The following is a 24,755-nucleotide window of genomic DNA, read 5'->3' on the forward strand; positions in this document are numbered from 1 at the left end:
TGGTTTTCAATATAGAGAGCGTTAAGAAAGTGAATATTATAGAATATTTTAAGTTTTTATTTTATTTTTTTGGAAAATCTTCATATAGATATAGTATTGTCATTCAGAATTCTACTTATTTTTATGAATTAATTAATATATGCAAATTTACATGTATTTGTTGAATATAAAGATTATGGTGAAATAATGAAACTATAATAGGTAAGTATAATTGAGATTTAAGATTGCTCTTAAAAGAGAATAATGTAAGTAAGAACAAAATTATTTTCGAATTAAATAAAAGCGAATGAATTGAGAATTATTCCAATATAATTCGGAGTATATAAATGTGTTTATATTTTTCTATATGGAATAAGAATTTCTCTCGAATAATGCCGCCATATTTATCTTTATAACTGCGTAATTTGAGACTCAAAATCATAATTAATAAAAAGATTATTAAAATTTAAAACAAAAAATGTGAAAGCCGAAATGAAACTTGTGGAAATTTTGTTATAAAGTTGGTAATCAAAGTCAGTTAAGTTTTTTTTTTTTCGATCTGATTAGATTTCGATCTGTCAAAAAATATTTGTATTTCTTTTTATTCTTAGAAGTAGTTCTAAGTGCTAAGTTTTTTATTCTTTTTTTTAACAGAGCGTAATCTGATTTTTAAACTCATAGATTTAAGAGATTCAATCGGCTTTTACTAATTTTTAAATGTGACAGATTATTGTATAATCCATATTTTGTATATGATTGACGTAGGCTTTGACGTTTTTTCTTTGGTTGTTTTTTATCAATTTTCTAATCTCTTTTTAAAATTTGATTTACTCTAATGTCAATCAGATCGCTCCAAATCTAATCTGATCGTGAATCTGTTTCAAAGAAGGAAAATGGCTTTTTTGAATTTTGCTTTAACTGTCATTCAATAAAAAATTATTTTTTTAAAATTAAATAAGTTTGTCTCTTTATTTATGTGCGATTGGGGAAATTTCAACTAATAATTTATAGATTAGGTAACAAGACAGTTTACAAAGACATAAAATATGTAATTCAAGTATTTACTCGAGAGTATTGAAAATTTTCAATTATTCCAATCAATATTTTAAATTTAATATAATTTTAGTACCTCGGTTTTCGAAAAGATGGCAGTATATATGCATGATCATGTCTAAAAGAACATTATGACTATTTATTGCGTATTGAGTTTTTTTTTTGTGTTATTTAAGAAAATTTAATTTTACCCGTTTGTTTCTTTTTTTTTTGTATCTTTGCTTTGAATTATTGTAATTTCAGTTGCTTTGCTTTAATAATATTCATTGCCTATATTAAATATTAAACACTTAATTTATATTTTTTTTTTCTTTGATTGTATTTGAGAATTGAAAGTGGAGAATTTTGAAGAGGACAAGGCAAGAGAAATTGTCTGAAGATAGAAAATTAATTCGAATATAAAATTTGTTTTTCTTTTAGTTTTTGTTGCTCTGCTGCTGTCCGTTTTTATACAATGCATTTTTATATTTTTAAATGCATACGATTTTACTTTTTAGTTTGTAAATTTTTGTATTTGAATTGTTGTTATTGTGTGTTTTTTCTCGCGAATAATTTTAAATATTTTTTATTAATTTTTTATATTAAGAAATTTAAATATATTTTGAATTGAATCAATTCAAATTACATTTTAAAATTAATAGTTTTTTTTTGTTGTGAATTTTCAATTATAATTACAATTAAAATTTGAAAATTTAAGAGAAAATTTTATTTATAAGCTTTTTGTGTGTGTTGTGTGAGTGTATTTAAAAATTTAACGTTCGCTATTTGAGATCTTTTGGAATATGCAATTGCAATATTTTCTTTTTTTTGTTTTGAATCTAAAAATTTACTATGCATGCACGTATTTTAAGAAATTATTTTTTTTATATTTTTGTGAATGTGTTTTTTGTATTTTTTTTTTTATAATTTTAATCATCAAAATATTTTTAAAATTAAATTAAATTTTTCTTTCTTTCTGTATTCGTTCTTTTTCTTCATTCTCTTTTTGATATTTATACTTTAAAGTTATTAGTTTTTGTTTTTAACTTTTTTGTTTTTATGATGTTTTAGTAATAATTTGTTTTATTTGTTTTTTATTTCAATTTTTAAATTATTTAAATTTTAATTTATTTAAAAACTTTCGATATTAATTTAATAATTAACAAATTGATTTTATGATAAAACCAATAACAATAACCTCTCTCATATGGCTACGAGACAATAATATGTGGTGCTGAAAATAGTACAGCTATTGTGGCTAATATTGTGAACATTGTGAATATGATAAGGCACAGTCTGTCAACGACCATAGCTGCAAATTTCCAATCATTGGCTATATCATTATCTTCGTCTTCCTTACGGAGCTGATATTTATATATATTAAATATATAAATATATATATATATAAATGTATTAATTTGTGTATAAAATAAATGTTCGTTTTTGTGTATGTTTAAAGTTGTTTTTAGTTGTATAATAAATATTATTATTCATTGAGTGATTATTTTAATACAAATGAAAAATATAGGGGAAGGTACGATGGGTTAATTAAATTATTATTAATTTAATGATTATTAATTTTAATAGGAAAATAATAAAAGATAATAAAAGAGATAAAAGATAATATAAAATATATTAATAAATTATTTTTTTAATAATAATTATTTTAATTTTAAAAAACTAATACTATGTTATAATTATAAAATCTTAATATAAAATTTTAAAATGATATTTTAAATGTAAAATCTGTAAGCAACATGAATATAATCAAATGAATGTTTAGCAACATTGCTTGTTTACAAATATAAAATAAAATAATTAAATTAAATATAATTTCGTTCTCGAAATAAAAATCAATTCTTCTTAGTTACTTTCGAAATTTTAGAAAGTAATGTTCATTTAAAAATTTATTTTGTAGATAAAAAAATTTGTAGAAATAATTATTTACGGTAAAAATTAAAAAAAAATATTAAAAACCTAAAAAAATTTTAAACTAATTAAAAAATAATTTTTTATAAAAAATAATTCTGAATTTAGACGAATAATTGAAGAAGGAGGAAAACCGCAGTAACAGTGAATTAATAATGTTGGAACGTAGGTTCAATTTCACGGTCTTGGTAAGGAATAATACAGAAAATATTATAGTTAATCAAAAATTCTTTATCGTAATTCCGATTTAGTTACTAAAAACAGAAAGTCAAACTTTTTCTTAGACGAAATTAGTATGTTCCGGGAATGTTGTCCGTAAATCGTAATTCCGTAAATCAAATCTTTTTACTTACATTACATTACAGCCACATAATTTTTTACCTAAACTTATATAGTTACAATATATTTCTTGCTAATTTGCAAAAAAATGTAATAGGATTTTATTATTATTACAACATTAAATAACAAGAATTATTTTTGCATTTTAAAAAATTCCGTAAATTGAATTGTAAGAAAATAATAACCAGCCGAAAATAATAACGTTGGAATAATCATTGAAATAAGAAAGTTACGACTTCAATCTTTAGACCTAGTGTAAACAGGATAAAGTGAGTGAATTTTGGGTCATGGACGCAAGACGGTGTAATGAAACAACGAACGCTTTTTCGATTTTTGATGTACAGGAGAGACAGAACGAAGCGATTTGCAGACAATAGTACGAATTATAACATTAGAGAACATTGTTTTATTAGTGCTTTATTTGAAAATATGTTTTTTAAATAAAAATTAAATTCGCTTTTGATTAATCATAAAAAATAATAATAAAAGACTTATTTATAATACAAACCAAAACACTGTTCTTTAGGGATAATTAAAGAAAAGAATATTCAAATATTTTTAGAAGCAAACAAAATAACAATCAAGCAAGCATAAAATAATTTAAATACCAAACTTACCTGATCGGTTATAAATCGAATTTCTTTTAAAATTAATCCTAATTCGTAGTCTGTTGATGATTTTATACAAGTGTGTTGAGTAACTGCGTCTGGCATACGAGTGCTACCTATAGGTCCAATACTACCGTCATCACCTTGACTATATTATATTAAATATTTTCCACATGAAATAAAAATTTAGTAGTAAATAAAAAAAAATTTTAAAATAAATTTATGAGAACATTTTATATTAATCAATACTGAATAGGCTAAATCGTAGAGCAAACACCTTTTGACACAACAAAAAACAAAAATGAATATGAAGGTTCTCTTTTTTCTTATTGTTTGAGTTTGATAAAAAATGAAACTTTCTACATACATAAAATATGACTGTGTTACATTATTGTATTGTATTTTAATTGTATGTTTTGAGTTTTTGAGTTTGATGAAGTCGAATAATCAGATTGGCAGTTTTAAGTTGACTAATTATCTCAAGTTAGCTTTTAATTAGGTATATTTGAAATTTCAGATACCAGCAACGAAGAACTCGTTTTCAAAAGCTTAAAATTTGAAATATCATTTTTGATTTTCAAAATTCGTGAAATTTGATCCAACATTAATGAAATTTGGTTTTTTTTTAATATTAATATAATAACATTCCGCAAATTTGGTCATTTAATAAATGGGAATGGTTTATTAATAAGAAATCTTAAGTCTGTATAAGACAAATTCTGATTTTCTGTGATCATCTGCTTTTCAAATTATGAAAGCATGTATAAAAATTTGAAGAAAGTAATAGAAGTTTAAACTGAATGAAATTACTAGTTTTAAAATATTTTCCTATTTTAAAGCTTTCGCAAAATTTGTTAATAAATTTGTTTTCTAAGTTTTCTAAAAAAAATTTGATTTGGTATCTGATAAAAAATTAAAAAATATACACACAAAAAAGCTCTAGTGGACACAACAACATAAATGTTACCCGTACACAGTCCTATAAAAAGCTGGATTATGTGGCAGTGTTCCTCCTGGGGTTAATGGTCTACAATTATGTCGAAAATCATCGTCTATATCGAGTACGTTCGCTAATAATGACTTTGATGACCTGTATATGAATATATATAATTTATAATATTGTTATGTTTGTACATACACATATATTAAGATGTATATATATATATATAATATGATAAATTAACAATGTTAATGAATTTTTCCGCGAAGAAAAAAACACATAATAATGGAAAATAACATTAATTTTTTTCTCTGTATTATATTTTTCTTGTTTAATATACCTCTCTTTAAGTTCAACATCAGAAAGTATTTGTTGTTTTCTTTCGGATGATGTATCTGAACATGGAGTTGGAGGAAAATCACTAATTGATATATGTCTACCCGGCCGATTCATTCGTAGTAACCATGGTAGCCAGCATAAAAAAACGACACGAATCTTAAAAGAAAAGAAAAAAAAAAAACAAATTATTACTCGTAAATATTTGGATTTTTTTTTAAATATTTCAAAATTTTAAAATCTAAGACTAAAATTTTTAGAATTTTCGGCTATTTTGGTACCAAATTCCTCCGTGCAAGAGTTTGGAGAGAGGATATGGTACCGAAATCATTCAGGTTCATTAGTTTCATATTCTTCTTATTGACGACAATGGAAAATTATAATCGATAAGTGACAAGTGATTGATAAACTATTGCGGCAGTTGTTCAGGTATACGGTGATTATAACAGCTCGTGTTAGCCCAGTAATAATAGTAAGCAAAACCGTAATAAAATATCTTGTGATAGCAAGTTTTTTTTAGAGGAAGCACTAAATTTTGTAAATATAACTAGAGGACGCTTTGTTGAGCACCAGGGCATGTAGGTTGCTAGTTCATCCTTTATCAGGCAAAATTCTTTCTGCAGAAGTGGACCCTCATACTGGACGGGTTAAGTGATGAGAGGAGTGGGAGAGAGCAATCTAAGAGATATATGGAGTCTTCTGGGCTTCTTAATGTTAAATAACTTTCGGAAAATTATAACCAGAAGCGTTTTAAGAAGATTATTGGAATTGGTATGAACCGGGTAGGAATACTCATATTCATGTAAGATTTATCTAAGTAGTCTGAATTAGAGTAATGAAATATATGTATTGCCCTTACTTTTTTTTTTATTCATTTAAATTGTTCAATTAGCAATTTATTTTTTTTTTTATTAAATTTGAGAGAGAAGTTTTTTGTTTCATTTATTTAAAAAAAAAAAAAATCAAAAATTGAATTAAATTTGATTATTTTCCAAAAAATTTTTTAAATTTGAGATGAAAATGTCGTTTACATATTAAATTAAAATCTCTTCGTCCTTTTTTACTTTTCTTAAATTTCAAGTAAACCTTTTTGTTTTTTTTTCCCTTTTTTTTTAGTTGATTGTTTTATTTTATAAATTTGATACAGGCTACTAAAGGATTTATAAAAAAAAGAGATTAATGACTTTTATTTTCCTTTCCTTTTACTGTAAAAATTCTCCTTGATTTACCATCCTTTTTATCTCATTTTTGTTTGTTCCCTATTTTTGCCCCTCGATACCTCCCTTTTACGTTCTCACTCTCTTTCTTTAATACTTTGTTTAACTTTAAATACCTTTCTCATATATTTGCTCTTTCATGAGTTTTTCTTTTTTTTTATACTCTAAAATTTTCTAATGTTTTTGTTTCTTTTTATTTTTGTTATTTTTTCTTTCTTGATGGGTTTTGTATGTCTATCAGTAATTGTGGTTGTTGTTATTGTGTTTTTCAACCTTTAAAGATGATAAGCGTTTGAAAAATGACGAACAAAAATTTACAAAACAACAATGAAGGAAAAAAGAAAAAATTAACGAAAACAGGTAAAAATTTTAAAGTTTTTCTACTTTTACATACAAAAATTTTCTTTTTTTTTGTAATTTTGGGTACACTTTGGGTAGAAGTATAAAAAGTAGGCACTTATGTTAATTTTTTATTTTTTAAGACTAAAGAGAGAAAATATGTTCTCCTGTTATTTTTTTCTTGTTTTTGCTTTCCATTTTTTTAATTTCTTTCTTTTTGTTCTCTGTTCAACTTGAAGTTTTTGGTTTCGTCGAGGTTAAAAGTGAAATGAGGTGGTGAGGTGAATTGGGTTTTCTTTATTATTATTGTTATAGTGTAGTTGTCGTTTGTTTGATTTTTATTTACGTTATACATTTTTGTTTTTTAAATGTTTTCATTATTTTATGCTGTTAGGTATAAATAAGAAAGAAAATCAAAAGGAAGGAGAAGATAAATTTTATAGATGGTTTTGATTTTACCCAAAAAGTTATTGCTATTCGGAAATGGTATGGTAAATTTAAAACTAGATAACGGAGGGAGAGAGAGAGGGAGAGAGAGAGAGTGAACAGCATATATTTTTCTATTTTTCATTTATTTTCTTTATTTATTTCTCGGTCTGATAGTTGTGTGTTTTATAGGAATAATTTCAGAAAATAAAATTAATAGGTTGTTGTAATACGAGTAGTAAGTAGTAGGAGAAATACTGTAATATTTTGTTAGTACTTAGTAGGATATGGTATGTAAGAAAAATGTATAGGTAAATGAGATATTAAGGTGGAAAATAAGGCAGTGAGCAGGAAAGATTTTTTTTTGTTTCAATATAAGGGGTGAACATGACGAATAAGAGGTGAACATGAAGAAGATGCAAAATAATTTTTATTCAAGATGAATTTAAGTTTTCTCGGTGATTTTTCTTGTTCTATTTTGTTATTTTAATTTTTTTTTGTAAATTGTTTAGCTAAATGTTCCGTTAACATTTTAGGGTTTTTTCATGCGGTTTCTTATATTTTCGTTTTATATGTTGTTCTCTATTTTGTTGTTGTTGTTGTGTTTGCTTGCGTAGCGCTTAACTTAATGTTATTCTTTCTATTTTTTGTATTCATTTATGTGGATGTATTCCATATATACTTTTATTTATATTCATATATTGTATTTAACTTTAGTAGAAAATTATGTCTTGATAAATCAGATATTAAATTAATGTGATGTAAATGTATGCCGGTATGTGCGTGTATAAAGTGTGCTCCATTTTTTTTATATAAGTATTTAATTTATGAATGCAAATAAAGTGTAATGTGAAATATGTATATATGTATATTATTTATTGTATATTTAAGTTATTTTGGATAACGAAATATGGAAAGAATTTTTGTTTAGGAGCAAAAACGCAGGAGGTTGACTAGGTGTAGAGTAGAAAGTTTAAAAAAATTTTAACTTTAATTTTTAGTTTTGAAAATAATTTAGGTTTGAAAGGCTTATAAACTATTTTTTTTATAGTTTGGTAGAAATAAATGTAAAATTTATTTAAGTATAACTTGAAAAATTTTCCTTGTTTTTTTGGTATGATGTTGAAATTGATGCCGTTTATGCAAATTGGATGCAATATAATTTGTTAAAGTTTAGAACTTTAAGCATCAAGCGGCTTTGTCCGGAAATATTTGGTAGAAATACTGTGAAAACTGATCCACGCCTAATTGATTTACGGCTTTTTCGTTGAATAATCAATATTTTTCGATTGGTTAATTGATTTCCTTTGATTGACTTTCTGACCCGCACTTAATTCCATCAAATCTAGTCGATTGCTCATTAATTTTTTCAAAAAACTGTTTTTCTTTCAAAGTTTTTAAACTATTGATGTATAGCTATTAATATAGTAGACAAATTTTATATTGCTTTAAAAATGAAGCAATAAAAATTTAATATTGCATTTTTCTAGGCAACCGTAGAAAAGCTAATTAATTTTTCATTAATTTTTTGGAGGTTTTTAACAATCTAAGGCAGCCGTCGACAAGCTTTTATTGATTATAGGGAAATATGTACTATGTGAGTATGGGTCACTTGAATTTCTTACATTACCTACTTACAAGAAAAATGACATTTTTAATTGGCTTATTTGATTGTTTTGTTTTGACAAATAATGAATTTGTATGGAATTTTATGTTCCTAGATCTATTTTCTATAATGGAAATGTCAAATTTTTTTGAAAAATTTTAATAATCGCAATCGAATATATTTTTCTCCCCCAAGCAGTATGATTTTGAAGTTGAGATGGATGCTGCAAATGAGCCGGCATCACATTCAACTTCATAACATGAGGATAACTAAGGAATAATTGAATGAACTACAAGGAAAGTAAAAATACCGTTTGAAAAAAAGCTTTTGAAATGAATTGAAAATATAAAATTTCATTTTTTAATACATTCCGTTGGTTTTTTTATAAACCCATTTGTTTATGCGGTCAATGTTCATCTTTTTAAATTTGTTTTTTTCTTTGCAGGTATTAAGTTAATATTTATGTTTACATGTGTTATATTATGTAAAATTTAAATCAAACATAAATATAAAATTCAAAGTGATGTTATACATATATGATCCAGACTTTTATAGCTCTCAAAAAAAAAAAAACTCTATAAGACCTTATTAATTTTGCAGTACTTTCATCATTTTCCAATTTATTTATTATGTACAGTATATGTACATATATGCTTTAGTATATTATTATAATACTAATATGTATAATAATATAATACTACATGTATAGGTAAAATTGTTTATAATGTCAGAATATAAAGAGTTGCCAAAAGTAAGAGTTATATGTTAATATAAAAGTTCTTTTAATTTAACTAGTTTTTGGCACTTTTCAAAAAAAATTTTGAAGAAAAAGGTTCTTATTAGTTTCACTCCTCTCTCTGTCCATCCGTCCGTCTGTCTGTGTGTCTGTTTACAAAACTTCAACACCCTTGAAGATAGAGGGCTGAAATTTTATGCACACATAGATCTTTACTAGAAACTTATTTCCGTACAACAAATTTTTTACCTATCTCCCTCCCTCTAAAAGTTATACTCCCCCAAAACCCTAAAAATACAATTTTTTAACTATTTATTGCAGTGAAACCATAAGCATTTTTTAAATTTTGCAAACGCAGATTGTAGATTTAAATTTTTTTTTTACTTTATTTCAAAGACTGCATAAAATGTTCAACCTAAATGTATGCAATCTTTGAAATAGTTTCCTATAGTAATTTTAATTATACAAAGATTGTTTTTAAAAGCAGTATTTTCAATTGTTGCAGTGAAAAGTGGTATAATACAAACCATTGGTTTGACCCAAATTTATTTAAAGTTATTTCTCTTTTTATTAGCGAAATCTGTCTTCCAGTCCAGTTGAATTAAAATCCTGAATTTTAGTCAAATAACTTCTCATCGAAATTGAGTCTTTCATGTGCTATATGATACTCGTTTATATTGAATTTAATCTCATTTGTTGAAAGGGACAATATCGTAACAATATAGAAAACTTAAGGCTGTAAGGGAATTTACAAAATTTTTTGCATGATTTATATTGAACTTTTAATTAATTAAAAGTTATAATAAAATTAATTAAAAATTAATTTTTATTTATTAAAAAAAGAGCATTATGTTACACATATTTCTTATATAATGTCAAACTAGAAAAAAAAACAAATTATGTTTTAACTTTAAGAAATTATTTCATATGGCAATACTGACAGAATAAATATGGTATATTTGTTCAATTCAGGTGAATATTATTTTTGGGTGATATTTTTGCTGAAATTTATGGTATCAATAGATTTATGTACACAATATTACAAATGTAAGAAAATGTTTGTATGTGTTTGTATCGTATTTTACTGAAAATTTCACTTTTATTTTATGTTTCACTTTAAAGTGACGGGTTTTCTTCAATTTCATTTCCATTTCATTTCATTTTTTGTTTTCTTTAGTTTTCATTGCATATTCTGAAATCATTATATTATGTTTACATTTATCTATGTATATATATATTTATACTCTTTAAATAAAAATGACATACACGTAATAAATTTTATTTTTCAGGTAAGAAGAAAAAAATGAAAAGAAAAGAGCAAGAAAGGAAAAGATAACGCACACATATCTCTTTTTCTTTTTCGTTTTGTTTGTTTTTTTATTTTATTTTCTTTTTTTTTATCTGATTCCATATTTTTTTTTATTTTGTTGGTTTTGTTTTGGGGTCGTTTTCTTTTTTAAACAAATTGCTTAAGACTGAGATCTTCAAATATTATTTGTATAAAATTTTTATTTATTTTTGGCATTCTTTTATTCCATCATTTTAAAAATACTTTTAAAAAATTGAAAATGCAAAGTAATATAATTTTGTTAAATATGACAACTGTAGGATATTTATAAAAGTAAGTCATAATATTGGAGTGATTAAATTCATAATTTCATATTACAGAATTTATATTAATTAAGTAATATAAAAATTGTAAAAGTACAGCACACAATGTGCTCTAGCAAATTTACTCTGATTTATGCTATTTATTGAAGGTTTTTTTTTTGTTAAACTGTTCACAATTTATTAGGACGAATTTTGCTTCAGCAAGTTTTTTAGTAAACTAAGTTGTCGTTAATTGAATGAAATCGATATAAAGGAGACTGATTCTCCAAATTCTTTAACATTGAAAAAATATTGGAAAAATTATTTGTTTAAAAATTAGGTTAGAGCTCGCGTTATGCCAATATATTCGGTTATAATACTTTGAGTTTTCAAAAATATGGATGATATTATTCTGTAGAAGAGGTGTATTTGTAGTTTCAGATCTGTCAAATCAAAACTTAATTTTTAAAGTCGCGAAATATCACCCTATCTTAAACAATATTGTTTTTTTTTTTTTTTTGTAAAATTTCATTTATTTTCTTTTTTGTTTTCTGTCGAAATTATTATAAGTCCGAATTTTAAATATTACATTAAAAAACGTATTTTATTGCAGATTGTTTGTTGCGCCTGTAGCAATTTTTTTTATAACTTTGTATATGATTATACCAAAATTGTAGATAGATAAATTTTGTAATATCCTTTCAATTTGTTTTTTCACTTTTTGTGCCTTAATTTTATAGGTGTATAAAATATAAGTATATCTCTATATACTTATATATATTTGAAAATAAAAATAACGAATTACACCTTCAAGACCATAAGAAATAATAATAACAATAAATATAATAATAAAAATGAAGAAACGAAGAAGTTGAATATTTTCTCTAAATAATTCATAAAAAATAACACTAACTTCCATTTACCATAAATACATATATCCTTACATATATCCTTTACGCATTTTTTGCCAAACTTCTATTACACACTTATATTATTATATGAACCATACACAGAAACCATTGCTCTTGAAACATTGGATCAAATTAAATATAAGTAACGCATGTATGTATAAAAGTATATCATTTGGTGTTTAATACCAGAAATATTGAATTTGAACTTATATATTATATTATATGCGGCTATATAGATGTGTGATGTATATAGACTTATAATATGCAAATCTTATGAATGAAAGTGAACATTTTTCGTCACATTTTCTAAAAAAAAGGCAGGAATATCCCTTTTAAAAATTAAAGAAAACCAGGAATAAGAAAAACCAAAATGACAGACAATAAAATTCGAATAAGAAAATAAATTTTCTTTCTTCTATTTCTCATGAAAATTCGGATCGGATTGATGTGTCGTTGTTCCCTTTTATATATATATATATATATATATATATATATTTTAATAAACATATAAATAAAGTGCAGAGATATTATTGCGGGTAAGGGATCAACATTAGGATTGTATTTAGTATAAAATATTTATTTGTTTTTTAAAAAAAAAGAAAAGCTAAACGTAGTCAGAAAATTTGCATTACCTAGAGTTTATATAGTTATTTATATAATATAACAATATATATGTACATACATAATAATAATTGAGAAAAATTATATTTATATTTGTTGTCACCTCAGGAGGGAATAATTTAAAATATTAACTGCGGCATAATAAACAGAGGGTTTTAAGTTTTATTAAAAAAAAAAAAAAGTTTTACCAGAGAATTTAAAACTTGTTTTTCCATTTATAGCTGATGGCTATATGTATATAAATGCTTATAGTACACTTGTATAAGATATAAAATAAATAATAATGCTTGTGGAATAATATAATATGTAGCTGACAGCTAGTTTATGTGTAGTTAATAAAGTTGATAAAAATCTATATTATTTTTAATTTTATGAAAAAAACTTATTTCAAAATTTGTTTGAAATTTTTCTAAAAACCTTTAAGAAATATTATAAATTTTTTTTAAAGTAAACTTTTAGAATATGTTTTTTTTTTTCGTTTTAAAACAGTGGTTAAAAATTATCGAGGAGCAAAGATATAGGCGGATATATATCCTGACCGAGACCTATGAATAGTGGGGATTTGAACCCAAATTAAGACGCTTCTAAATAGTCATAATTTCCAAATTAAACTGACCAACTTGTAGTTTCACTCTATCGTGTTTATGTACCTACATTCCGTGAACGAAGATGCGGAAATGCTGTATCAGTAATTTCATTTAAATCGAGAACCTTTAAAAAAATATTATATAATCTTTAAAAAAATGCCAATTACGACCTATCTTTCAGTATTCGGTTGTCACATTTATTATTTTACACAAATTCTCGAACGCTAACATTTTGATATTTTTTCCGATTATCCAAATTTAGTTTAAACGAATTGTATATATACTTTTAAGATCTTTCAACCAAACATCGTAATTGAAAATTATATAGTAATCTTTTGTCAATTTTGTGCGACATATTACTCTTAAAACTAAGTAAGCCCACTTATTAATTTCCTTGATCGTTCTCTAGGATTTTTTTACCTTTAATCTTTCACTTTTTTTAAACGGCACATTTTCTTTTTTTTTTATTTTATTTCTTTTTTTTATTTTTATTATATTTACAGTGGTATTTTTCTGATGATCGTCTGTTTAATTATAATTAAGACATGTTTATGGTTTTAAATCTAGTTCTTTAATGAACTAACATCTAAAAAAAATCTCTGATGTGATATTACTGTATATATGTAAGTAAGATGACACTGTCATTTAATTCAAAAGATTATATACAAAACATAGTAGAAATCGGTAGAAATTTAAAAGTTTCAATAGAAAAACCATAAAATACCAAGATTTGAATAGAATAATGGTATTAAAATAGAACTAAAAAGAATAGAGTTGTTGAATTTGTTTTTTGAAGAAAATAATTTTAGCCCCAAAGAAAAACCTCAAACAAAATAGAAATGAATAAAAAAATAAAATATTTTTTTTTTTAAAAAGTTTTTCTTCCCCATTCAATTTCTCTTGTTGGTATTGTTGTTTTGTTTCATTGTTAAATTAATTCTATTTAATAATTCGGTGAATGTGGTTTCACAAATTGATTTTCTTCATATTTAAATTTTAAATATTTAGAAGAATTTTTCATTTTTGTTTTATTTAAGATGGTACTTTTTTTTCTTATTTCTTAATTCTTAAATTCTTTTCTCTCTTTAATAAAAGAACAACAACAACAAGTAAGGGGGGCAAAAAAAGGAAATTGAATCAATTTATTTATTTGGAATCTTTTATAACTAAATTTAAATAATGTACTGGTGGAGGAATGCTTAAAGGAAAGTCGAGTCTCATTTAATAAAAATGAAAGGAAAAAAACAAACAGAAAACAAAATATGAGATTAAAAAAAATTATCAAATGAAAAGGAAAGTCTTACATAAATAACCGAAAGATGGCAGAATTGTTAATAAGAATTATATAAAATTTTTAGAAATTTGGTAAGAGTGATGAGCGCAGAAAAGAGAAAGAGAGAGACTATAAAGCATTTGAAAAAGTACTGTACTCACATATTTTTTCATCACAGTTATAGACCATAAGCACAGTACAGTTTAGAGAAAAATGGAGTGGAATGGAATTGTGGAAGAGTGAATTGAAATCAAAATCAAATAGAAAGAAGAGAACCAAATATTTAAATTTAGAATGGCACATCTGTTAATAGGATGGTCATTAATGTTTTTCTGTTTTTTCTTTTTGAAATTATTCATAATTAAATTAATTTTGGTTATTTTATTTATTTTTGAAAATTAAGTTGATGTGAGTATGTGTGAGCTTAACATTTTTGATAGATATTTAAGAAAATCAAATTTATTGCATTTAATACGGTCTTAATTAAAATTTTTAATTGGAGGAAAAAATTTTATTTATACAGTAAAAATTTGGAAAATTGAAAATTTCAAAAAAAAAAAATTCACTTTTTGTGAACGTTTTCATTTAAATTGAGGGTAAAATGTGACCCTGCAGTTGTATAAAATAATTTGTGAAATTATTAAATTTTTTATGTTTTGTTTAAAACCCAATTATTTTACACAATAATACTATTGCAGGGTCATATTTTTACTTGTAATACAGTTAAACTTGTAACAATTTTTAATTCTTAAAGAAGATTTTTAAGTTGAATTATTAGAGTTGGGTCAAACCAATGGTTTGTAATATAGCACTTTTCCCCTTCAACAAGTAAAAATGCTGGTTGGAAGAACAATTAAGCTATATATATTACATTACTAAAATCACTTTCATTGATATATGAATATACTTTAAAAAATTGCATACGTTTAGGATGAGCATTGTGTGCATTCTTTGAAATAAAACAAAAAAAAAATTTTAAAAGGCGTTAACATAATGCTAAATTTTAAGGATTAATTGTAAGAGTTAAGAAAAAATAATTATATTTTTTAATGACATGTAATTTACCGTTAGATTTCTGCGTTTATAGAAATTGGAAAAAGCTTGTGGTTTCGGAAATATAAGGTGCCAACAATTCAAATTTTACAAATGTCGGGAAGGGATAATTTGAGGGGGTGGGGGGGAGGGGTGTGAAGGTGGGAAAAAATTTTCTTCTAACTAAATGAACTAATAAATAGTATCTAAAAGCTGTTAAAATTTCAGACCTTCACAACTTGGGGTCTAGAAGAAAAACGACATGCAAATTTTGGAAAAAGCGGATTTTAGAAAGAAGTGATACTCGTAAATGTTATTACGGTCGTTTTTTTTAAAAGCCATTTGCATTTTCGAAAATTTAAAAAAAATGATTATGGTTTCCCTGCAATAAATAGTTAAAAAACAGCATTTTTAGGCTTTTTAGGGGAGGGTATAACTTTTAGAGGGGGGGAGTTAGGTAAAAATTTTTTACGGAAACAAGCTTCTGGTAAAGGGTTATCTACGTATAAAATTTCAACTTTCTATCTTCATGGCTATAGAAGTTTTGTAAACATGTAAACGAACAGACGGACGGACGGACAGAGTGAAACTAATAACCACTTTTTTCAAAATTTTTTTTGGAAAAGTACTAAAAATTAAAGTTTTTTTTTTGAAGCTGTAAATTAAATTTAATAATATTATTTTCTAAATATTTAAATTTACCATAAAATTGTTATCTAAATTTTTTTAATTTTATTTACTGAATTTCTATATTTCTAGTTGTGTTTATTTTTTTATATTTCTTATTAATTTATTCCTTTTTTTAATATTGAAGTTTATGCTTTTTGTTTATTAAATATGCTCCAATAATTTTCACAAAATGCATGTAGGTATATAAGAACAAGAAAAAAAGAAATCTTTGACAATAAATTTTGCATGCACATACATTTTTATGTATATTATATACCATATTTAAATTAATTATATGTGTGCATATTTAAAATAGTTGAGTACATATATTCATAAAAGAGATTTGTGAATATTAAATATTTTGAAATTTATATAACAAAATTATTATAGTATTAAACATTTTTTGCTTTGAGTGATTTATTTAAAGTATAACAGTTAATATATAAGAAACGCGTGTATAACGTAGTCCTAATGGAAATATGTGACGTTTTAATATAAAAACCAGAAAATTGTTTACTTTCGAGATTTAAACAGTTGATTTATAATCCTAGCCATAAAATAATATTAATATAAATTTTATTTGTTTACGGTTCGAGTCCTTAAAATTTTTCCATGAAAAAAATAATTTTTAACATGATTTGGTTCGCAACTACTAGTTTTTTTTTTTCGTTTTACAGTTATTTCTAAAATTTTCTTATATGGATTCCTTAAAATGGTCATAAAATACTATGTGTTAAAAAAAATATTTTTTTCCATATATTCACTTTTCTTTATCAATAAGCATGATATTTTTAAAGAAAGAAACACCAAAAACACTATAAAAAAATAAGTGAATATATGAGAACTAATGGTTATTTCGAATAAAGTCTGCAAAAGAATCACAATAAATTCGTTTTTCCAGAATTTTTTCTGTTTTTCCTTAAAATTTTTCTTAGAGGTTCTACCTCTATATGCATTTTAAAATATATATACATGACTAGATAATTTAAGTTGCTATATGTTATGCATTGCATTATTAAAAGGATCTTTCGACTATAGAACACAGAAAAATATTTATACGAGTATAGAAAACATGCAAAATTACAAAAAAAAAGAGTTAGAACGAAAAATAAGATGATAACACAAGAGTAAATAAATTATAAACCTAAAAAAAATCATACAGAGAAAAAAAAGAACCAGGACATCAGGACATTTCTACTTAATAATAAAGCAAACAACAAAAAAAAAAAACAAAAAGTATCACAAATCAAAAACGAATCTAGTCGAATATATAAACAGAGAACAGAGTTTTCTGGTTGAAAAATAAGTCTATTAAAATTTTATGAAACGGTAAAAACCAATGCAAGAAAAAAAAAATTATGCACATATACTCTTTATACCCGAATACCAGCACAAAAAATTTTCTGAATTCATACATACGTGTAGAAAGAAGAAATTTTTTTTGAAATCAAAAGGAAATATTGCAAATATTATGGAATCAAATGGAACTTTTAGTTTGCTTTTTTTTCAATACTAAATTGCTGCAATTACAAAGCATTTCTAATATGAATGTACTATAAATAAAAAAGTGTTTTCTTTCGTTTTAAAACGAAATCAGCTCTTAAGGAGAAATTTGTTCTTTTCAAAAATAATTTTTCAACTTAACTTTTCGCAAATGAACTTAAACTTTTAATTTTCATAGTATTATTTTCGGTCGTCTAGTTTCGCCTAATCAAAATATTTAATGCCTTGGATTAACATTTAGTTTATTGGATAACAATTGACGATTTAAGAATTAGAAATGATCTTTTTTGTTGCAATTCGCTGCGGATTATGTAATTCACAGCAATTTATTAAATTTAAGGCAAATCAAACAATTCGCCACAATTTTGTAATTCGCCGCAATATATTGAATTCGCCTTCATTTACGTAATTCACTGAAATTTATTAAATTCGTTTAAATATATGCTATACAAATTAATTTATGTGTTTCGCCATAAATTATGCAATAAAATTCACTGTATGCACTGTAATTCCAAATACAGGCGATACTCTTATTCTAAATTTTTTCTTGTAATTTTTTTAATTGAGAACTTGGTTAATGAATTTGCTTAATGAATATTTAAATTGTTTCTATAAAGAAATTTTCAGCTTTTCATTATATTCGTTTTCTTTGTTTTGTTTTGTTTACTGAATGACCTATAAGAATTTTACAAAAGAAATTCCAGTTTAATTTCAATGAAAGGCTAATTTGTTTTTGTTCTCTATTTTATATTCAGACTTTAGAGTTTTAAATAAGAATATTGAAATTTGACAGCACAATAGTATGCTTTTGTTTTTATATGCTTCTATTTGTGAATTAAAGTTTTTAAAATTAGTTTTCTCATGTAAGAAACGAAAAACAAAAGAAAAAAAGAAAGTAAAATCGGAAAATGAAAAAAAAAGAAAAATGGTTTGAAAAGAATTTTTTGTTTTATTTTTTCTTTTGCTTTCAAAAGTTCCTTTTTTTTTTATTTTTTTTTCTATTTTCTTAAATTTTTAAATTAAATTTTCAAAGTAAATAAAGTTTTTTTCAGGTTTTTCCTTTGTTTTTTTTTTTTTTGGCTACACCTATATAAAAATAATTCAGAAGGAAAATTGAAAAATCCAACAGAGAGAAAATCTTTTATTTATTTTGTGTTTGTTTTTTTCGTCTGTTTTTAGTTGGTATTCTTTTGCTGTGCTTGTGTTATGCTGCAGTTCTAAAGTGCATCCTTATTATTATTCTTTTGGGTTGAAAATAGTCAATTTAACGTTGTCATTCTCATAACATACAGTGTACATACATAAACAAGTATTTATATGTGTATATAGGAATACAATATTAATAATATTATTTGAGAAATCTGTTGTAAACCTCTTTAAATTTTCTCGTATTTGTAGTAAAATAATAAATCAATTTTTTAGACTAATATTTTTCTTGTAAAAGGAAATGACACTATTGTTTTCAATTAAAGTGCTTTTTTTTTGGGTTTTTAGATTTATATGAAAAATTTGAAATTTTTATTATTTCGCTTTTTGTTTTTAATGAAAACATTATTTTTGTGCTGCAATTTAATAAAAGTTTAATGAGAATAGTAAAGTTTTTGGGGGTTTAAAACAGAAAAAATATTGAATATTAAATGTATGGTAGTATAATAAAACAACATTAAGGATAATGACCTCTGCCTACTAGGATAATAGAACATTTTTAAAAAATTAATGAATTCTATAGAGGAATTAATTTCTTTTTGAAAAATGTAAATTATTTTAATGTATGAATGAGAAATTTTTCTTAAAAAAATCCTGATGATCCTGATTAATAATTTTGATTTAATTTTTCTTGTGTTTCTCTTTTTTTTTTTTTGGAAATTAATGGTGAAAATATTTATTATTTTGTAAGAAAGCTACAATGCTAGTGTATAATAAGATCAGAGGACATATTGTGAGAATTTTATTACCAAAAATAAAGTGAAAATTTAGTAGAAAATAACGAAAAGCAAATAAGCATTATTGGTCAAACTATTTAACAAATAGTAGATCTACGTATAACATATTGCCCGGCGAAATTGAAAGAATAGGTACAGGATTTACAACAATGTAATTTTATAAAATTTTAGAATTTTTAATATAATGCCTAAAATTAGAATCAAAATTATATATTATTCTTATTATAGACTTAATTCCTTCCATGTATTTTGAATGGCAAGGAGTACTATCCGATTTCTTTTGAAATGTGAGCTTTAAACTGAAATTTTTTCGCCGGAACTGTAAAGACTTCAGACATGTTGCTGTATTAAGTTGGTGTATTCTACATCTTATGCACATGAATATATAAAGATATACTATTGGGTTTATATTATGCATTAGTCATTTTCATAAATTTTTCCCCTAAAAACGGTATGCCATTAATATGAAAGAAATCTCTGATAAAATAGAGAAATACAAAGTAAAATATGAATTTATTCACGTGTATTTTAGTTGAATGTAATCAAAGAGTGTAAAAAGAGAAATTTACTACTACTTGCTCCATTTCTATTTAGTTCTTTTTGTTATTGTTTTGAATTCCAAGAATTCTAATATAATTTAATGTAAATTAAATCAAAATTGCTTACTAAACTGCTAGGGAAATTAGAAAAATTCCAAACTCTTAATAGCGAAAATTAATTTTTACCCATTTTTTATGATTTATTTCTAAAAATTGTAAATTTTTTCAATTAAATTTTTTTTTTTTTTCAAATTATTTCGGATTAGTAATAATGCTTGTGCATTTTTGTATAAAAAATATTTAAATTGGTTTTTTCTTAATCAATAAATTATTTTATATAGGCGAGTATACTGAATATGGTTCTGGGCGATTAATTTTGAGAAATTTTTATGTATCTTAAGGATCTAATATATTGTTGTCCTTGTTGTTTTCCAGGCTTATAAAATGATCTTCCCGAAATATTTTAAAATATGCTAGGAAAACTTCATATTCGATTTGAAAACTCGAAATTATTATCCTTTTTCTTTGTTAATTCGCAAAAAATTTTTTTTAATTCTTTATATTTAAATTGATAATTTTATATTATAAAAAAACACAACGAGAGCTTAAATAATCTTTTGTTAACTAAACAATAATTGTAAATGATTGTCGAATAATTTTTGTTAATTTTAAAATTTTCAAAAAATTAAATTCAATTTTATCTCTGAATGTAATTTCAGACAAAAGAAGTTTTTGAACCAAAGAATTTGTTGTTATTTGAACAAAAATGAAATTAAATTAAAAAATACAATGCATTTGGTTATTTTTTTCCATTTTAAGAGAGATTATTGTGGGTCTTTAAAATATTTGATAAAGAGAGCATTTTTGTGGTATTATTTTTAGTTCTTTAATTAATAAAAATATTATTTTTTAATTTAATATTTTAAATTAATAAAAGATTTTATTATTTTTTTAAGAATTTTGTACCAATGATGTAGATTGTAAAATGATTATTAATAAAATAGAAATTCGGTTTCATTCATTAAAATAGTTGATATTCTGAAATGTAAGATTCAGCACACGTACAACTATATTTTCAAAAATTGCTGATGTTTAAATGATGAGAACTCGAACAATGGATTTTTATGATTTACAATTTGAATTTTCATTAAAATTTAGACAATCTCTAAAAAAAGAACGCTTTAGACAAAAGTTAATTAATGAGTTACCATTTTGAAATTAAGCGAACGAATCTAGGATCACGTTTAATTTATCCGGATTTTAAAGTTTTAAATTTCTATTCAGTACAACTACAATGTACTATAATATATGTGGAGCTTTAAATCATCTTAAAGAAAACGCTTTGAAGTATGCAAATTTTACACAATTAATGTATTTTTTAATAGCTAGCTATAAGCTTTAATTTTAAGAAAATTTCTTCTTTTTCAAAACAAAAATCCAAGAAATTTCATTTTTTTATTTTACAAAATTTCATTATCTTAAAAGTACAATAAAATTACACACTATCTTATATAATAGCATAAGATTTTGAAAGAAAACTGCATTAAAAAAATGAAACAAAAGAAGAAAAATGATAAAAGTTAAAAGAGCATTTTTGATCTTTATATTTTAAAGATAAACGAAATCTCCTTAAGTAGTGTCATCCACCTTAGTGTCGTCTTTTATCTATTTCTTTTTTTCATATAGCTAGAATAGAATATAAGCAATCCCTTTCATTTTCTTTATGTATTCGAGTGCAAAAATTAAAATATTTTTAAATAATTTTTTTTTTTCAAATTTCTAAAACATTTATAAAATTTTATGGGCTGATTTTGTAAAACAAAAAAAAGAAATTTGTAGAAAATTTCATTGAAAATTTATTGTGATAGTGCACTTTGACGTTATCTTGGTTGAAAATTTACTTGCACTTATAAAAGAGGGATTCAATATGAAATTAGAAAAAGTGAAATTGAAATTTTCTAATCCACATATAGACTTTAGAAAAGCAACATATTGGAAGTAAGAATGGATATTACAAAAAATATAGTAGTAATTCCAGAAAATACATACGGCTGCTTCCAAATTTAGCTTTTGTTTCAACTCTAGCATTTTGTTTGAAAGTTAATGCCTACACTAAAATAGTTGTTGGCTAAAATACACTTCACCATCGTTATTTCCACCCGAAATCGATTTATTTTCATAATCTCATGATTTCAAATGTTTGAACTATAATTTCAAATTAACTAAAACGCCACGTACGCAATATCCAATAACGGAGCAATAATTTGGGAAGTTATATTTATTATGGTCCAATTAAAATCTTAACAATCAAGAGTTGCAAACTTCTTAAAATTGCAAACTTGTACAGTCAAAGAAAAATATTATTTTAGCGTTTATTTTATTATTTCACTGCAAAAGAAGAAAGCCGCTATATTTCTGAATTTTCAAAATTTTGATATTGCATTCAAAAAGATTTTGAATTTGCATCAGTTTTAGAATAAGAAAAGAATTAAACTAGCGAATTAAATTTATTAGATATTTCTGTGTCCAAGCAAAGGTGTGTCAGAAACAAGGTATGGGTCAAATTAAATAGTTGGACTCAGAGAACTAAGTATACAAAAATCGCAATCTCTTCTTTTTTTTTATATATGCGAAAAATTTATTATTAAAACATAGATAAAAAAAAAATCAAACATTTTTTTTAATTTTTAAAAAAATAATTTAAAGAAGAAAACTATTTTATTTTTTCCTCGTTTTTGTATATGAGATGAGAATTATTGATGCAAAAACTAAATCATTGCTAACTCTTGAAATTATACTCTTGACCCAATATCTTTTACAGTCATACATTATCATTCTACTTGACCTAGTATCGTTTTAGAAAAGTTTTCTACTTTTTTTTATATTTTTATTTTATGCCTAAAATGCTAAAAGATTAAAATATGAAGAAGGCAAAAGAGAAGAGAAATTGTTTATTTTTGTTTTTGATCTCAAAGCAAAGTTTAATAATATTAAAAAAAAATGAAGAAAAAAAAAATCGTTTTCTTTTGTGATTCAGGTGGAAGTAAGATGGCATAATGTGAATGCTTTTTAAAGATTGAAGTCTAATTATATAAGTGACAGGGTGACATTTAAATTAAAATTGTAATTTTTTTTTTCGCGAGTTGGAGATCTAGGGAGAGCCAAGGGAGAGGTTTCGTTAAATGCGATTTGTTTTGAAATTTTTTTTTAAATTCAACAGCAATTTTCAGTTTTTTGCAATTTAGAAAGAATTTGATATTTTTTTTTGTTAAATTTTAACGGTATTGAATAAATATGAAGTTTGCCGAATACAATTTCCGATTCAGAAATACTATTTTTAAATGTATAAATGAGTTGTTTGTAAAATACAATCATATTATTTGATAATTACTGTCATCAATTGTGATAACAAGTTAAAAATCAAGAAAATTTTGGAATGCTTATAAATTTGATACCGGTGAAAATTATTAGTTGAAAAATGATCTCTTTCTCTCGTATACAAAGTTTGTCAGATTATAATCTGTTCTCTCAGATTATAAGACCAAAATTCAAACTCTAATGACGTAATAACTCTACATCGAAATAACACAGTTAGCACAATAAAATATGGAAACACTCTGTGTATAATGTATATAGTATACAGAGAAAAATGAATAGAGATGAACAAATCAAAATTATACATTAACATGTGTGTATGTTAAGCTATTTAAATATTTAATTTATTTTCAAAAATTAAAAAAAAATTTCAATTTTATATGAATAGAATTTTCTATAAAAGGATTATAGTTTTTTTTTTACAATATTTTTTTGGCTAAACAATTTTTTTTTTCATTGTGAAAATTTAATGATTTAAATAGAAAATTCTAAATAACATGTCGAGCATTAAATTTGTGAAAATTCAATATTTGAAGAACACACAAACAAAAAATGGCCAAATAGAATAAATCTAATTAATTATTCAATTCGTAGAGTGTTAAATAATCGTAACGATTTAATGCAATGTACATACATACATTTATGAATTTCTATTTATATAATAATCGAAAACATATTTTAAAAATGATTTATTCTAATTGCTAAAGTAAAAAATTGTTATAAATAAATAATAAATATTAATAATTAATTATTTGGATATTTTTCTAATAAACACAATATTTTATTTATTTTAAACAAGTTTTAATTTAATATTTGAATAATTAATTCGAATTGGAGAATAATAAATTAAGTAATTCTATATTTATAATAATTTTAAGGGAGAGGGAGAATTACAATGTGTGACGCGACTGAGTAGAAATGTAGAATGCGGGAAATTATTAATTGATTCTCAAATATGAATTTTAAAAATTTAGCAATAATTGGAATTGGAACATAAATTGCAAACTTTGAAGAAAATGGGAAATAATTGAAATCTGTCAGTGTTTTTTGGTTTTAGCATTAAAAATGTTTTTTTCTCACAGATGAAATTCGGCGCCATTAACTGTATTTATATACATATTCATTTTTGACCAGAACGGAATTCAAAATTGATCTGATTGTGTGTGCCCCTCTTTTCGTTCATTCATTTGTTCGTCCCAGCAGAATCTACACTAAAGGGAGTCCG

At 23.9% G+C, this 24,755-nt stretch overlaps 1 protein-coding gene across 2 annotated transcripts in view; it reads right to left on the bottom strand.

Moving 5' to 3' along the window:
- Positions 1 to 944: 944 nt before the first annotated feature.
- The window catches only part of LOC129608886 (neuronal acetylcholine receptor subunit alpha-7-like), a 149,576-nt gene continuing 125,765 nt past the window's right edge, over positions 945 to 24,755 (bottom strand). The window contains exons 8-11 of one of the 2 annotated variants that reach the window (XM_055520655.1): positions 5,168 to 5,322; positions 4,861 to 4,977; positions 3,897 to 4,035; positions 945 to 2,375 (exon numbers count right to left, since the gene is read on the bottom strand). In XM_055520655.1, the coding sequence (XP_055376630.1) occupies positions 2,223 to 2,375; positions 3,897 to 4,035; positions 4,861 to 4,977; positions 5,168 to 5,322 (564 nt within the window). In that variant the 3' untranslated portion in view covers positions 945 to 2,222. The remainder of the gene's footprint in view (positions 2,376 to 3,896; positions 4,036 to 4,860; positions 4,978 to 5,167; positions 5,323 to 24,755) is intronic. The other variant, XM_055520656.1, reaches the window with a different exon arrangement.

The sequence above is a fragment of the Condylostylus longicornis genome, unplaced genomic scaffold (assembly GCF_029603195.1).
Source record: "Condylostylus longicornis isolate FDR11 unplaced genomic scaffold, ASM2960319v2 ptg000037l, whole genome shotgun sequence".
NCBI classification, from domain to species: Eukaryota; Metazoa; Arthropoda; class Insecta; order Diptera; family Dolichopodidae; genus Condylostylus; species Condylostylus longicornis.